The 15,915-nt window shown below is 46.9% G+C and overlaps 1 protein-coding gene across 2 annotated transcripts in view; it reads right to left on the bottom strand.

Annotated features, from left to right (window-relative positions):
* The window catches only part of LARGE1 (LARGE xylosyl- and glucuronyltransferase 1), a 594,073-nt gene that overhangs the window by 98,716 nt on the left and 479,442 nt on the right, over positions 1-15,915 (bottom strand). For both annotated transcript variants that reach the window (XM_081247956.1, XM_081247955.1), the window contains exon 7: positions 12,600-12,704. In XM_081247956.1, the coding sequence (XP_081104082.1) occupies positions 12,600-12,704 (105 nt within the window). The remainder of the gene's footprint in view (positions 1-12,599; positions 12,705-15,915) is intronic.

Raw genomic sequence — 15,915 nt, 5'->3', positions numbered from 1 at the left:
GCAAAGTACCATGGACTGTGTAGTGCATGCAACAGAAATGAATTTTCTCAGAGTTCTGGAGGCTGCTCTTATAAAAGAGATCTCACAAAACTCCCTCATGCCTTCCACCAGGAAGACGGCCGTCTATGAACCAGGAAGTGAGCTCTCACCAGACAAGAATCTGCTGGTACCTCCAATCTGCCGGTCCCCAGAACTGTGAGGAACAAATTTCCATCATTTATAAGCCCCCAGCCTATGGTATTCTGCTATAGCAGCCTGAAAGGACTAAGACAGCATCATTATTCTCAATTCACAGAAGAGGACACTGGGGCTTGGAGAGATGGACTGGCTGCCTTAAGTCCAGATGCACAAGCAGTAAGCGACAAACTCAGGAGGAGCGCCCAGTGTCCTGTTCTCCAGTTGGACAGATGAAGCCATTCTAGTTCACCTGGACAGTGGCAGGTGAGGACCAGCTCGGTGGAAAAGTTTTGGTTTTGCTTTTGGTTTCTTTTGGTTTTGTTTCCCATTATGCAGCATGCAGAAGCCTTGTGATTTACTTATCCAAGAGGAAGAAAAACCACGAGACCACCATCAGAACTACCCAGGAAATAGAAAGAAACATTTATACGGAAAATAGTTCTGGCGAAAAGGTCTCTCTTAGAGGATGAGGAGAAGTTGGGGGCAGTCTCCTTGCACTGAAGGTCAGTTTCTGGAAGCCTCAAATTAAATACACATTCTCTCCCGTGAGGCCGTGCAAGGGGAAGGAGGAAGGAATGACAGAGTAACCCTTCTAGAACAGTGGCTTTGGCTCAGGAGGGCAGGCGATGGGCAAGCTTGCCATCTTTTCAGGATGCTGCTGGGAAAACTCTTTAGCAGCTCAGTATAATTAGAGGTCCCCCCAACCAAGTCCGATAAGCAGCGGGGCTTGTGCTTGGCTGTGTCGTGAGGGTACTTCAGAGGACCCAGTGCTGCTGAAGGCAATGCGGTGGGTTAAGTGCCCGGGGCCTGCTGATGGGAGTAGCGTTTGAACAGGCTGCTCCTCTGCGTTAGGAGATGAAAACCTGGCTCAGGGACAAGACATAAATGGAGACAATAAAAAAGGGAAGAGGATGTTGGGTGAGGGTGGTTTCTCCCTAGGGCCTGGAGCAAAACTGTGCATTGTTTAAAACCCCACCAGCCTGCTGGATAAAGCTGAACTGCCTCTTTAGCATTCAGACCTTAGACCTACCCAGTTCCCAGCCTCACTGCTTACCCTGCATGAACCTCCCATCTATCTCCACGGCTGGGCCAGGAATCCTAGCTACCCTGTATTGAGTACTTCCTGTTTGCCAGGTATTTCCATTCACTTAATCTTTCCAGCAATCCTGTGAGTCTGTACTGACGCCCCTATTGTACAGGTGAGGAAAGTCGGCCAAAAAAACCCCCAAAATGGAAAAAAGATGAAGGGATATGCCCAAGGCCATTCTACTAGAAAGGATGGAGACAGAGTTTGGGCACTTAGGCACTCCCTGTATACTGGGCAGAGTCCACGTTGATTAAATTAAATAGACAAACTATGCATTGTTCCCTGACCCTGCCAAGTATTTCCACACTTGCTGCTCTGCTGGCCTGGAACATGCACTCCACCTTCCCCACTTACAGCCCTCCTGGCTCTGACACTCTTCTCAGTGCATCCAAGCAGGTCTCTACCTTAGCTCTCTGTACCATGGATGTGCCCCTCCATCACAGCAGCCAACCACATGGCATTTAGTTGTCCTTAACCTCCTGATCTTTGAGTCTATGGTGGACCACCTGTAGGGGGCAGGGGGTGATGATGGTGCAAGCAGAGACTATATCTTATTTTAAATTTCTACTCCTGGTGCAGGGTCCAATGCCAGGCCAGTACCTGCTGAGGGCTTTGCCTACTGAATGCGCCACACGGTAAGAACTGGGAATACAGAATGTTTCCCACCAGCAGCTTTCCATGCTCCCTTCCATGCCCAGAAAGGAAGGAGAGCAGAAGGCTGGAATCCACTTACTCATTCAACAAATATTTATTGAGAGCTTTCCATGTTCCAGATGGGGACATAGGAATAAACAAAACAAGATCCTTGCCCTCATGGAACTTGCATCTTTATGGGCAAAGTCAGGGATATGAGTTTCCTCTTGCTGCCATAACAAATTACCTTAGGAGCTTAACACATATCAATTTATTATTTCACAGTTGCATAGGTCAGAAATCTAGGGGCTGGGCTGGGCTGGGATCTCTGCTTGCACTCTCACAAGGTCAAAATCAAGGTGTCAGCCAGCTTGGATCTTTTTTTTTTTTTTTTTTTTGCGGTACGCGGGCCTCTCACTGTTGTGGCCTCTCCTGTTGCAGAGCACAGGCTCCGGACACGCAGGCTCAGCGGCCACGGCTCACGGGCCCAGCCGCTCCGCGGCATGTGGGATCTTCCCAGACCGGGGCACGAACCCGTGTCCCCTGTATCAGCAGGCGGACTCTCAACCACAGCACCACCAGGGAAGCCCCAGCTTGGATCTTATCTGGAGGCTCTGAGGGGAGAATCTAGTCCAAGCTCATCGCGTTGTTAGCAGAATTCAGTTCCTTGCGGTTGTAAGACTGAGCTCCCCTCTTGCTTGCTGTTAGCTGGGAGACTTTACTGGCTCCTAACGGCTACTTACATTCCTTATCACTTTGTCCTCTCTATCTTCAAACTAGTAAAGGCACAGTGAGTCTTCCTCATGCTTCAAATCTGAATTCCCTTCTGCAATATCTGTTCTGCTTCTAGGTAGAAGAAGTTCTCTGCTTTTAAGGACTCCTGTGATTAGACTGGGCCTCTTGGATAATCCAGGATAATCACCCTATTTTAAGGCCCGTAATTACAGCTACAAAGTCTCTTTTGCCATGTAACATAACATAATCACAGGTTCCAGGGATTAGGGCATGGACTTCTTTGCGGGGGCCATTCTGCCTACCAAATAGGCAGCAGGGGAATAATAAAAATTTTATTTGATTTTTATATTTGATATTTTTACTTGATTTATATATTTTATAATGTTGCTGGAAAGTGCAATGAAGAATAATCAGTCTGAGTGAGGGGATCGAGGGTGCTACTTTGGATACGATGGTCAGGGAAGCCCACCATGAGGAGATAACATCCAAGTGGCCAGAAGGAGGTAATGGGACAAGCGGGGGTGGGGGGGGCAGTGCGGGAGGCTGGCAGAAGAGCAGTCTGGGCAGAGGGCTGAGGCCCAGGGTGGGAATGCACTGGGCAATGGTCAGGAGGCCAGCGGGGCTGAAGGAGTGCCCAAGGAAGAGCAGGGGCCACGTGAATCGAGAGTTAGCCAAAGCCAACCCAGGAAGACTCTTTTCCCCGATGCTGTGCTTTGCCACGATTCACTCTGGGCTGCTGGTGGTCTTTACAAACTCTAGAGTTAAGGCGGGAAAACAGGACCAGATGCATGGCTCGAAAGCATGTTAATTGAGAGCTCAGAGGGCATGGAAGGCAGAACCGATGGCATTCAGAATCTGAACTTTTGGAGAATCTGATTTGAGCATTACTAGAGTATAGCAGGGGGAACAGGAATGGCCCAGACATGGGCTAATGATCTGGGGCTTGGGGAAGGCCTGCTTGGTGTCTTTGACCAGGGGAGGTGAGGCATGATGATGTGAAAGGAACACACACATCCAGGTTGACTCCTGCTCGGGGGTCTCTGCACTTGCCCCTCTCTCTCTGCCTGGAATGCTATTATTCTAGATCTTGTAGATCAAGCCATCTTGTAGCATGGCTACAACTTCCAGTCCTCAGGTCTTTAGCTCAAATGTTATTCCCTCAGAGAACCCTTCTGTAAAACATGGCTCTTTCTAGAAGAATCCAATTCCCTCCATACTTCCCAGCCATCACATTATGTCAGGGTTTCCCAGACTCAGAACTACTGACATTTTGGGCTGGACAATTCGTCGCTGTAGGAGACTCTCCTGTTCACTGCAGGATGTGTGGCAGCCTCCCTGGCCTTTACCCACTAAAGGCCAAGAGCATCTCGCTAGTTGTGACAACTAAAAATGTCTCTGGACACTGCCAATGTCCCCTGGGGCACCAAATCTGCCACCCACGCCCACTGATAACCGCTGTTCTATGTCACTGTCTTCAAAACAGCATCTTCCAAAATTATTTATTTCCTTCAACCACAAATACCTACTCAATGTCTAGTATATGCCAGGAATGATTCTAGGTACGGGAGATAAAGCAGGAAAATTAACAGACAGAATTATTACAACCCTTGAGGAACTTACATCCTCCTGGAAAGAGACAGATAACTAAGAAGAAAATGGACAGAATGGTCATAGGCCAGAAGGCAATAAACACCGTGGAGGAGGAAGAGGCAGGGTGGGGGCATGAGGCTGCAGTCTGCAGCTGGAGAGGCTCACAGGGGTCGTGTTCAAGGAACAGAGGGAAGGCAGAAAGACTGGCGCTGGGTGGGTGCAGGAGGCGAGGAGGAGATGGCACCAAAGGACACCAGGGCAAGACTGTTTCTCTCCCACAAGGACAAGCCACCTCCCATGAATAGGGCTCCGTTTTGTCTTGGTCAGTGGCATCCCCAGGCCAAGAAAGGTGTCGATGAATATCTGCCTAGTGAAAAGACAAATGAGTGGTCAGCTCTGGGGAGGGAAACCTCAGCCCCAGGTGTCTTCACTGGACAAAAGACAGAGTTCCTATCAAAAGATGCTGAAAAGCCACACTTGTGGGGCCCACTTCTTTTTTTTTTTTTTTTTTTTTTTTTGCGGTACGCGGGCCTCTCACTGTCGTGGACTCTCCTGTTGCGGAGCATAGGCTCCAGACGCACAGGCCCAGCGGTGATGGCTCACGGGCCCAGCTGCTCCGCGGCATGTGGGATCCTCCCGCACCGGGGCAAGAACCCGCGTCCCCTGCATCGGCAGGCGGACTCTCAACCACTGCGCCACCAGGGAAGCCCGGATTCATGACTCTTAACGGGGATAGAATCCCTTTCTGGGACAGGCTGGCCCAATGAAGAGTATGCCTGCATCCTGCTTGGGTCCCACTGGACGTGTGTGTTATACTTGTGTATAATTGTCATAACTATCTGAGCCTGAAACTAATACTACTTCCAAAACAGAGTGCTTTTCTGGGGCACCATTTAACAGACACTGAACTTGGAATACAAATCAAGCAAAGATGGTACTTCCTGCTGCCTGAAGAGTTGTTCACTAGATTGGAAAACTTCTCACAGATGGCAAACCCCGCTCACGGAACCTGGACCGCCAGTCTCCTGTTAGAACCATCTTGCTTTGTAGCTGCCACACTGAAGACAGCTCTCTCTCGAGCACAGGCATACAAGCATCTAGTACTTCATTAACTTCATTATGTCTTTGACTATAGCCAAGCCTGAGCAATTACACATTGCAGTCAGTATTATTTTATAGTAAATGAATTTCCTTTTTTTTCTTTGTATCATAGCTAGGGAACTGTATTGATTTTTCTGACATTATATTTGTAGACCATGTAATATAGGTAACCTTTGGATTTTATTCCAGGATTGTAAAAGAGGCACTCAAGACATTTGTTACAAAAAACGGGGCAAGGCCACTGGCTGAAATAACAGAAGGCATTTTCATTAGTTCTGCAGTTGACCTGAAGTTGAAAACTAAAATGAAGTCAAATAAAAGGCCACAAAGATTGGCCTAACTCCGGTAACACTCGCCAGAGATAAATATTAAGTCTGTACTTTAGGCTCAATAAATCTACTACAGGAGCACGGAATTGGGAACCTTTGGCTGAACAGTCATTCATGGAGCTTTTCAGTTGAACTCAAGTTCAACTGGAGCTTGATGTGCAAATGGCCATGCAAGTCTGACCTAGGAGGCTGGTATGCATCAGAACATGTAGGCAGCATGTTTACAATAGTGGTTACCAGGCCTCATCTTTAAAGATTCAGATTCAGTCTCTCCAGGTTAGGGCCTGGAAAGTAACATCTTAAACAGACATTTTAAGTGATTCAGAAAAGTGGGTGGAAGTGTCCAGGTGGAGGTGTGAGCCTCTGATAGTTTGATAAGAGCCAGAACGTGTCATCTGAATTAGAATGTCACCCTTGAAGACAGAAATTGGGGCTAGCTAGAGGCGACCCACCAATCAGTAGGGTGAGAGGTTTAAAGCCATCTCACACCCCATTCCTTCCCATGGAAAGTTCTGGAGGGCTGCTAGCTGGTGACTGGCTTCAGATACGTAACGACACAGAGGATGTTGATTAAGAAGGTACAATTTTATGGTGCCTACGTCCTTATAGTAGAAAAATGAATGAGAACCTGCAGAACAAAAGTCAGTAACATTTCTATTAAGTGTGGTGTCACATGAACCGTTCCTTGAACAGCAAGCATCTTTCATAGGGATTATTCTACAAACTCCATTTAAATACTTCTACGCCAAGGGCTTGGGATACAGAGCTCAAAAAGTGATCATCTCTGTCCTCCGAGTTCACATAGGTAGGGGCGGTTGTTTCCAAACTTGTTTCCATAGTTCTACGATCAAGTAAGAGTGGGGAATGCTGGTGGGTTTAACAGCTTTACTTCTGGACTTTCCAGCATCTCTAATATGCCAACATGAAATCTGAATCTCCAAGGGAGGGATGCAATATGCAGATTTCTCAACCTTAGCTGTCCACGGTTCACAGTTTCTGAACACATACCACCATCACCTGCAATATCTTCTAGAATTAGTCTAGAAAATGCTGGTCCAGGTTTATGGCAGGGCTGATGTTCAACTCTGAATCTCAGTCAGGCTAGAGGCTCAAGTCACACTGAATTTATTTACAGATAAGCAAACTGTCCTCTACTAGACAATCATCTTTTCTTAAAAAATAAATTTATTTATTTTTTTTGGCTGTCTTGGGTCTTCGCTGCTGTGAGTGGGCTTTCTCTAGTTGCAGTGAGTGGGGGCATCTCTTGTTGCGGAGCGTGGGCTCTAGGCGCACAGGCTTCAGTAGTTGTGGCTTGTGGGCTCTAGAGTGCAGGCTCAGTAGTTGTGGTGCACGGGCTTTGTTGCTCCGTGGCATGTGGGATCTCCCCGGACCAGGGATCGACCCTGTGTCCCCTGCATTGGCAGGAGGATTCTTAACCAATGCACCACCAGGGAAGCCCAATTGGTATCACATTTTAAAAAATCATTTTCTGCCCCAAATAACAGGCACTCAGTAGCATGTGCTGCAGGAAAAAACTACATTTAAATCTGGTTTCTCTGGACGTATTTATTACAGACAGAAATCATCCAATCCCAATATTCCTTCAGAGCAAGAAGAGATCTTGGTTCTTGACCCAAGAGACAAAGAGGGCTCAGGGAAATGAAAAGACTTGCCTAGGGTTGCAGAATGCCAGGTGCCAGAGGGAGAGCAGAGGGTAGACCTACATCCCACACTGCCAGTTGTCCCACTAAAGCTATTTCTTTAACAGCTCTTGAGCAAGTTGTCAAATGTTGGCTCCTTTGATCGCCACCGTGGAATTCGCCACGGTGTCTGACTTTACCATGAATTTCCTTCCCTTTACTTCTTCACAGCCCAGTTTGCTCCAACCTCAGAGGTGAGTCAGTCCTTGAATGTCCCAATTTTGTTGTTCTGTAGATAAGGATTCCTAGAGAAATTCTTCCTCCCTCCCTGGAGAGCCAGGCCTCCATCTGCCTGTCTCTGGCCTAATTTGGGGACTGAAAGGAACAGGATGCATTTTATTTTTAAATTGTTCCTTAAAGCACATCTTCTGGTTAATATTATATCCTTAATATGTCTCAGGGAGGACACATCCTCTCCGTGAGTAACGTCTGGGATCCTGTGCGGACAAGCCTCCTGTAAACGTGCCATCTTCTTTCTACTGGCCTGCCTTCCCCGGCCCCTTCTCCGATCACCTGCTACTTGGAGCTCTCTTTTCCTTTCTCTTCTTTGCCGGTGTTTGTTTTTAAGATACTCACTCTCAGCCATATGAACTGAAGTGGGCTGAATCTTTATGAGACTATCATAATCTTGGTTTTATTTGTTTGTTTTTTAAAGTCCTGCAGACAGCTGCTTGCACGTAGGAGATGATGAACTGACAGAATGGTCGGCGATGGACACATCTCTGCGCAAGGACATGGGAGTTCTCCTTTATTCCACCTGAATGGCTGTAGCAAGGACCCTGAGCGGCGTCTGTCTGCACATCCACGGCTGCTGTGGTTTAGCAGCTCCCTTAATAGGGAATTAAGTTGTAAACCGCTCCAGGAAGAAGGGAGGGGGATGAGTGGGAGAGGTGGGCAGATCTTCCCTCATCTTTTAGGATCCTGGGGGCTTTGTGCAAGCAGAGTGGGAAAGAAAAACAAAGAGGAAGGGAAACTGGCTGGCTCTTCAAAGGCCAGTGTCTAGCATACAAGAAAATTCTAGGAATTAACAAAGATGATGCATGGTAAGGTGCCTTGTAGGATGCCTGGTGAATGCAGCTGTATCTGATAAATGTGGCTGAACCTGAATGACTTGAAAACAGATACTAGGCTGTGGTCAGGAGGAGAAAGAAAAACAACCACCAACTTCCAAAAGCACTTGGGTTGACCAGCTCCCCTGTAACTATACCACCACCTTGGAGCCTCACAGCGGGCTCTGGGGTAGGACTATCATTCTCAGATCACAGATGAGGAACCCAAGGCTTGGAGAGCTTGAGCAGCTCTCCAAAGGCACAAAGTTGAAAAGCGTCAAGGTCAAGTCTTAAAGGCAGATCTTCCAGCTCCAACATTTTATGCATTGTCTGGCGGTTTTCAAAGTAGAATCGGCTGATATACAAACTAACATTGTCATTTTTTTCTCAAATGATATGAAAAGTTAACCTTTTCTAGTTAGTGGAGAGATTAAAAACTGCAAGGTGACTGCATTATATTTGGGGAAAAGCAAGAAAATGTACTGGTTCTTTCTGACCTGAGAGCTTAGGAGACCTCAGCAAACCCTAGGGAACCGGGTAACCACCATTTTTAAAGCAGGTGGATCCCACTCCCTGATGAAATAAGTGGCAGAAAAATGCAACAGGACACAGGCTAAGTTCATTAAACAAGTTACCTCATTAACCCTCACACACTAGGTGCTGTTGTTATTTATCCTGTTTTATAAGGGAGAGAACTAAGGTTCAAGGAGGTGAAGCAACTTGGCCAAGCTCCCAGAGAATAAATGGCTAAATTCCAGCATAACCAGACCTGTCTTGGTTTCCCAGCACCAAGCTGAAGGCTCAGCACGGGGCTCGGCTGGAGATACCCCATCTGGAGGCTTGAGATGCGCTGGGATTCAGGGGAGCAGGTTCTCTCCAGTGGAGTCCTGACAATTTCCATTAGAATCTAAGTGTCTGGATGACTCATCCACTGATGTGTGGCAGAATCCTCAGTCTTAAAAAAACAAATCCCCAGCATGAAAGTCAATGCATTTTGATGTCGCAGAAATCCTTTTCTAATGATCACTTGGTGTCACTGGCTTATTTAAATGGGCACATCACTTCTAACAGGGCTTTTTCCCATCTGCTCTGCCCTTTTAGAAGCAGCAAGAAAGGGAAGCAACTCACTGCCTTGGTATATCAAGTAGGGGCTGCAGCGGGTTTAGGTACCTGTCTGTCTCCTGAAGGAGGGGACATGCCATTTTGGTCATCATAAATTCCCCAGTGTGCTACATTGTTCTCCCTCCTGCAAACCCAGATTGATGACCGGTGGTTTTTGTTTGACGTAGATAACCATGACCCCGATGCTGTGTCCTAGAGGCACGGCAGTTTATCTCCATGTGACATTTTCTATTATTCTATGCTGTGGAAGGCAGGAACTAAACACACAGCAGGGCTTACCTGAGATGCCCCTTCTCCCACCTTATAAGCATGGGTGTCCCGAGCTTTAGGAAAGCCGGGAGTGAATGTGTGGAAACCCAGGCACAGGAGATCAACATGAGGTGATCATTTGCTGAGCAAAAGCAGCATGGGGAGCCCTCTCATTGGCCCACTGTGGGCTCCTAAAGGGTCCAGCCTCAAATGCGCTGAGAAAACAGTTCCTGGGGAAGCTTGCAGGAAGGGGTAATGGGGTGCCACGTTTTATCAGAGCAGACCCTTGGACCTTCTGCTCCAGAAACATCCTGGAGGCTTCCTTTAGTGCAGAATCCTGGACCCCTCCCCAGACCTTTCAAGAGTCTAGGACTCCACATTTTAAAAAAAGTATTCTTGATCCTGAAGCCACTAAAGTTCAAAGTAGGAAGGTTAGCAGTTAATAGCAGGCTCCTTACTTATCAGACTACATCCTCTCACTCTCTAAGCTTGAGTTTCCTGGGGATAAAATAGAGATAAGAACAGCCCCTGCCTCAAGAGGTTAGTGTGAGGATCAGATGAGACGAACACCTAGAACGCACCAGGGACAGCACCTGGTCAATACTTAGTTGGGATGCAGAGGCTTACCCATTATTAAAACACTGAAATACCTCTAAATCAGCTAAGAAAAGCTGCTGCTCTGAGCCCCTTTGGGCCCCTTCCCTGAACCTGGCCCCTCTCAGGGACTCCCCAGAATTTCCCACCATCCAACAACTCACAGGTGAATGCCCAGCACAGCCTTCAGGATGCAGCCTGGGTCTGTGAAGGGCTGGTGGTTACAACTCTTCCATTGCAACCCCTGCAGGCTGTGATGCGTGGTAGGTGTTACATCCCGTGAGGCATGCCTGGACGTTCTGGCAAATGTTGGCTAAAGGAATGTCCCCCCAGTTCAAAGGACAGCTTTCAATGAAGGCCACCCTAATCTCTGGCTGCACAGGACACTGACCCTGGACCTTTCTTTCCTTGTCTTATTCCAGCTTTGACCCCACTCTGACCTGAACTTTCACTTCTGGAAGCTTGACTCTCAGCCTTTTCCCTGTGGCCTCTGGGGCTCCATGTTTGCAGCTGACCTCTCAGGAATCCGACCCTCAGCTCTCAGAGTTGAGTCTGGCTCTTACCACTGCAGACTGACCTTAGCATCCAGGACAGGCTACCACCTATCACCTTCAGGTGGCGCCATCCCCAGACCCCTGCCCCAACTCAGTACAGCTGGTCCCAGATGCCAAGTCCCAGCCCTTCTTGGCCTGACCTACCCTACTGCCCCCGGAGCTCCACGTTCCAGCTCCAGGTAGTGGCAAAGAGGATGGAGGGGAAGAGGCAGAATTCAGAGGCATTTCCTAGGTAGACAGTGGCAGGACCTGGGCCTCAGGAGAGGGAGGTTGCTCTAGTTTCATCCTTTATAAGCTCCATGAGGTCATGGGCTGTGTCTGGTGTATTAGCATAGGGCCTAGTGCACAGTAAGCATTAGACAGACAAGAGCTGCACAAAGAATGAATGAATGAATGATGCTATTAACAGAGACAGAAAGAAAAGAGGAGGTGCACATTTTGGGTTAGCAGGAAGGTGGACAATGGATTTGATTTCAGACGCATGGTGTTTAGGGGCTGTGGTATCCCTAAGTACCAATTACCAAATATTTCTGCCTTTTCTCCTTCCAGGCACATGGTCGGGTTGCACTTGGCCACACTACTTGAAGGCGAGCACGACCACATGATATGCTTTAGCCAATTTCATGTTAGCAGAAATTATGTCATTTCCTTGAAAAGATACATGCACCCCAATGTTCACTGTGGCACTATTTACAATAGCCGAGACATGGGAGCAACCTAAATGTCCCTTGAGAGACAAATGAATAAAGATGTGGTATATATATACAATGGAATACTACTCGGCCATAAAAAAGGGATGAAATAATGCCATTTGCAGCAACATGGATGGACCGAGAGATTATCATACTAAGTAAGCCAGATAGAAAAAGACAAATATCATATGACATCACTTATACGTGGAATCTAAAAAAAAATGATACAAATGAACTTACGTACAAAACAGAAATAGCCCTAGAGACAGAAAACAAACTTATGGTTACCAAAGTGGAAAGGGAGGGGGGAGGGATAAATTAGGAGTTTGGGATTAACATATACACACTACTATATATAAAATAGATAACCAACAAGGACCTACTGTATAGCACAGGGAACGATATTCAATATTTTCTAATAACCCATGAGGGAAAAGAATCTGAAACAAAAAGATATATATGCACGTATAACTGAATCACTGCTGTACACCTGAAACTAACACAACATTGTAAATCAACTATACTTCAATTATACAAAAAAAGGGAAAAAACAAAACAAAATAAAACAAAAAAGAAATTATGTCACTTCTGACAAGAAACTTTGAGTCAATACACATCAGCAACTTTGCTCCCCATACAAAGATGAATCTTGAATGCTGAGGATGCACACAGACCCTGGGGACCTAAAGTGGACACGATGATCTCTAGTCTCTATTAACAGAGCCAAGGAACCTACAGGTCACACTCGTAAAGCTGTCCCGCTGGATCTGGGGCTGACAGTCAGTCAGGAGAGGGGCTTTTTGGTGAGAATGCCATGGACTGCCACGGCCCAGTAGCGACTTTGCCTGTAGCTGCAGCCCTAAGCAAGAACCAGAAGGCCAACGGCTTATGTACCATCCAGTGCAGAACTAAGACAACCAGGTGGCCTTCTCCCGTGCTTTGGCCCACCTCCTGTCCCACCCCCAGCAAGCCACCATCATGATTTACCTGTATTGTAGCCCCTTCCAAGGGCAGGCCAAGGGCGGTGATTTTTCCACAGGTTTCCGAGGTACCAATCACTCTGGTTCTCTACCAGGCCCAGGACCTGTTGACCTGTGAAGTACAGAGAATGCAAAGGTCTTAAAAGAAGCCAAGCCACGTGGGACAGTGAGTACTGAACAGCAGATACAACAATGGCAAATCATCGTAACACAGATTTTGTTATTGGGAGCTTTTCTGAGGTGCCAAACTCTTATCTAAGTGCTTCACTTGTATTAATATGTTTAATTCTCACACTTAGGCAGCCCAGCCATTTTCATTATCCCTATTTTATAGAAAAGAAATGGAGGTCGCCCAGAGTAAGTACTTAATTAACTTGTCCAAGGTCATCCAGTTAATCTGTGACAAAGCCAGAATCCCAAACTATTCATCCGTCCATCTGTCCATCTATCTCTTAACTCACGTAACACATATTTATTTACTGACATACTCTTCTTCAAATGTTCCAGTTCACTATTTCCCAATGTATATTAATTTACTGGCTTTTGAGGCAGGAGCTGAGGTAATTTTCTCACTCAGAGAGGAAGAAAGGACCCTTGGTTAATGAGAAGGGAGCCCCCAGAAAAGAGCCACATTCTTGCAGCGTTTTTACTCTCACAACCACTCTGTCTTTTGTCAACAAGCATCATGTCAAGGCAGGCGTGTTTTCTAGAGGAACAATTGCTTCTCTGTCCCCAGCGCTTGGCTTTGACCTGGGCCTCGCCCTCTACTGTACTGAGGCCAACATCAAAGGCGAGTCAGGTCTCTCAATCAATTTCTGAGCAGCTTTAGCACCTCCGCTCACCCCAATTTCTTAGAGTGTTAATGTTTCTGGACTCAGGCCTTCTAGGTGGGGCAGGTAACCATCAGAATCAACTATCTTCTATTGGACAAGCCTATCATGCCATGTGCAGAAGGTATTCCCTTGCAACTATTATCAACAGCATTTTACAAACTAGGAAACTGAGGACCATGATTTGTATAACTTGCGTATCCTGGAGCCAGGATATGAATCTATAGTTATCTGACATCCAGATTCTTTCCACTGTCTCCGCATTACTGCTTACCTTTATAACAAACGTTTGAGGTAGAAATTATAAGCCCACAATTTACAGGATGAGATACTGAGACTCAGAAATTTTTTTTTTTTTTTGCGGTATGCGGGCCTCTCACTGCTGTGGCCTCTCCCGTTGCGGAGCACAGGCTCCGGACACGCAGGCTCAGCGGCCATGGCTCACAGGCCTAGCAGCTCCGCAGCATGTGGGATCCCCCCAGACCGGGGCACGAACCCGTGTCCCCTACATCGGCAAGCGGATGCTCAACCACTGTGCCACCAGGGAGGCCCCATGAGACTCAGAAATTTAAGTAACTTGCTAAAGGTCCTAGGACTAATGGGCACTGTCTTCCACGGCTAACTGATGTCTTCTGGAGCTAAAATCCTTATATTGTTGGCCAGTCTGAGAAATAAAGCCCTTTCTGACCAAATGAAAGCCTAGCAACCCGTGAAGAAAACACAACGGTTCTCCTGGAATACCACGCTGGGTGACACAGAACCTCTTTGGTGTGATGACAGCTCCCTGAAATGATGGTGTGTGGGTTTGGTGTAATTTATTTGATCAATTTATCGAGCTCCCATCTAAATCACTGCCCCAGCACAAATCCATAAATTAGCGGCATAGGAGAAATACTACCACCCACTGTGTCACTGTATATAATCACAACCAAAACGTGTAGAACCCCTCAGAAAAACAGATCGCCAATTCAGAAAGTGCAAGAGCTCATCAATTCCACACGCAACAAGCTTGGGACGTTCGTGCAAAACAGATCTGAAAGGCACAGCGCCCTCAGCCGAGAAAGCCGTGTGCTGAGTCTTGATGCTGTAACCTTGTTAGAGAGCCTGTTTAATAACCTCACTCTGAGGCTGGGACTCAAAGGGCACGTGGGGTCCTTGGGGGAGCTGGTTCATTCTTACTAATGACCCCTGGTTGGCGCCACCATGGGTTTTTTTTGGCATGATGAAAGAAGGGTGTCATGTGCTCAGAACCGATAAAGGGGAATAATGTTTCATGGAATTCAGGGTGGCCATGTGAACTTCAGGAAAGGTAATCTTCAGCCATCTGAAAGTCCAAGTTCCACTTTTGGATATTCCGTGAATTGTATTCTGCCTCGACCTGCTCCTTCAGATGAATTTTCTAACAGCCACACGAAAATGCATAGTTTCACTGCTTGTGCCCTCATCTCCATGTCTTACTCATACAGCTCCCACCAGCCTTGCCCCCTGCCACTCCCTACCAGTAAAGGCCCATCTCTAGCAAGAAGCAGACTGTGAATTCCCGCATTAGATGGGGGGACATCTCTACTTAGCGCTTCCTCCCGGTATTTTTGCCATCGGCTGACTTATGTCCTGTCAAGGACGGAATGGGTGATATTCAAGCACACACACCTCATCTGTAAATGTCCACCTCTCCATTTGTCCAAGGGCAAGGACTGCATAATATCTAACACACTAATAGGCATGAATAAATGTCTGCTAAATAAATGACATCTGGTGCGTAAATCTCTCCTGAATGGAGACCACTTATGTTAGTGTATTAGTGTCCCCACATTGCTGAGGTTGCAAAGCATTTCATCCTCTCCCCATTCGCCAACATCAACATATTCTCTCAGTCAGCTCTGGGAACTCTGGCATCTTCCTCAGTTGCATGGAAAACTGCAAAGATGGGGTGGCAGCACCTGAAAGCATCTTTTATATGGGTTGCTCTACTGGAGCCTTCAACTCAAGGGCTTCATCTTCAGAGAAGGAGTAATTTTGCATGGTTAACCTTAAGCCATGTTATCTCAAAGAATAACATCCAAATTCTCCTTCTGTCACTTTGCACCTGGGCTGCATATCCTTTGATGGTGGCAAGCGGCCCTTTCACATAGGCAAGTCCTCTTTAAGGTTAAGAAAACAAAATCCTTAATTAGCACCATGATAGCTGTAATTTTAATATCCACTGGTTGAGAAGGCAAAATAATAAACAGCTACTAAGATTTCATTTTGCTTTTTTAGATGAATTCATTAGCTGCTTTGTCGATGATTAAAGCGACAGCTGGGCTTTGCAAGTGGGCTTGTGAATACCCGGGGCTAACTGCCTTCACCCCTGCAGAGGTCTGTGTCCGTGGATCGGGAACCACGTGCAGCAGTGTAGCCAGAGGGGAAGGCTGGAGCCAGGCTGCCTGGTTCCAATTTCTAGCCCTGCCACTTTTTAGCTGGGCAGCCTTGAAGAAATTACTTAACCTCTCT

This window comes from Mesoplodon bidens (assembly GCF_964165515.1).
Source record: "Mesoplodon bidens genome assembly, chromosome: 11".
Lineage (NCBI taxonomy): Eukaryota > Metazoa > Chordata > Mammalia > Artiodactyla > Ziphiidae > Mesoplodon > Mesoplodon bidens.
Note: the sequence above shows the minus strand (reverse complement) of the source record. Positions and strands in the feature narration are given on the sequence as shown.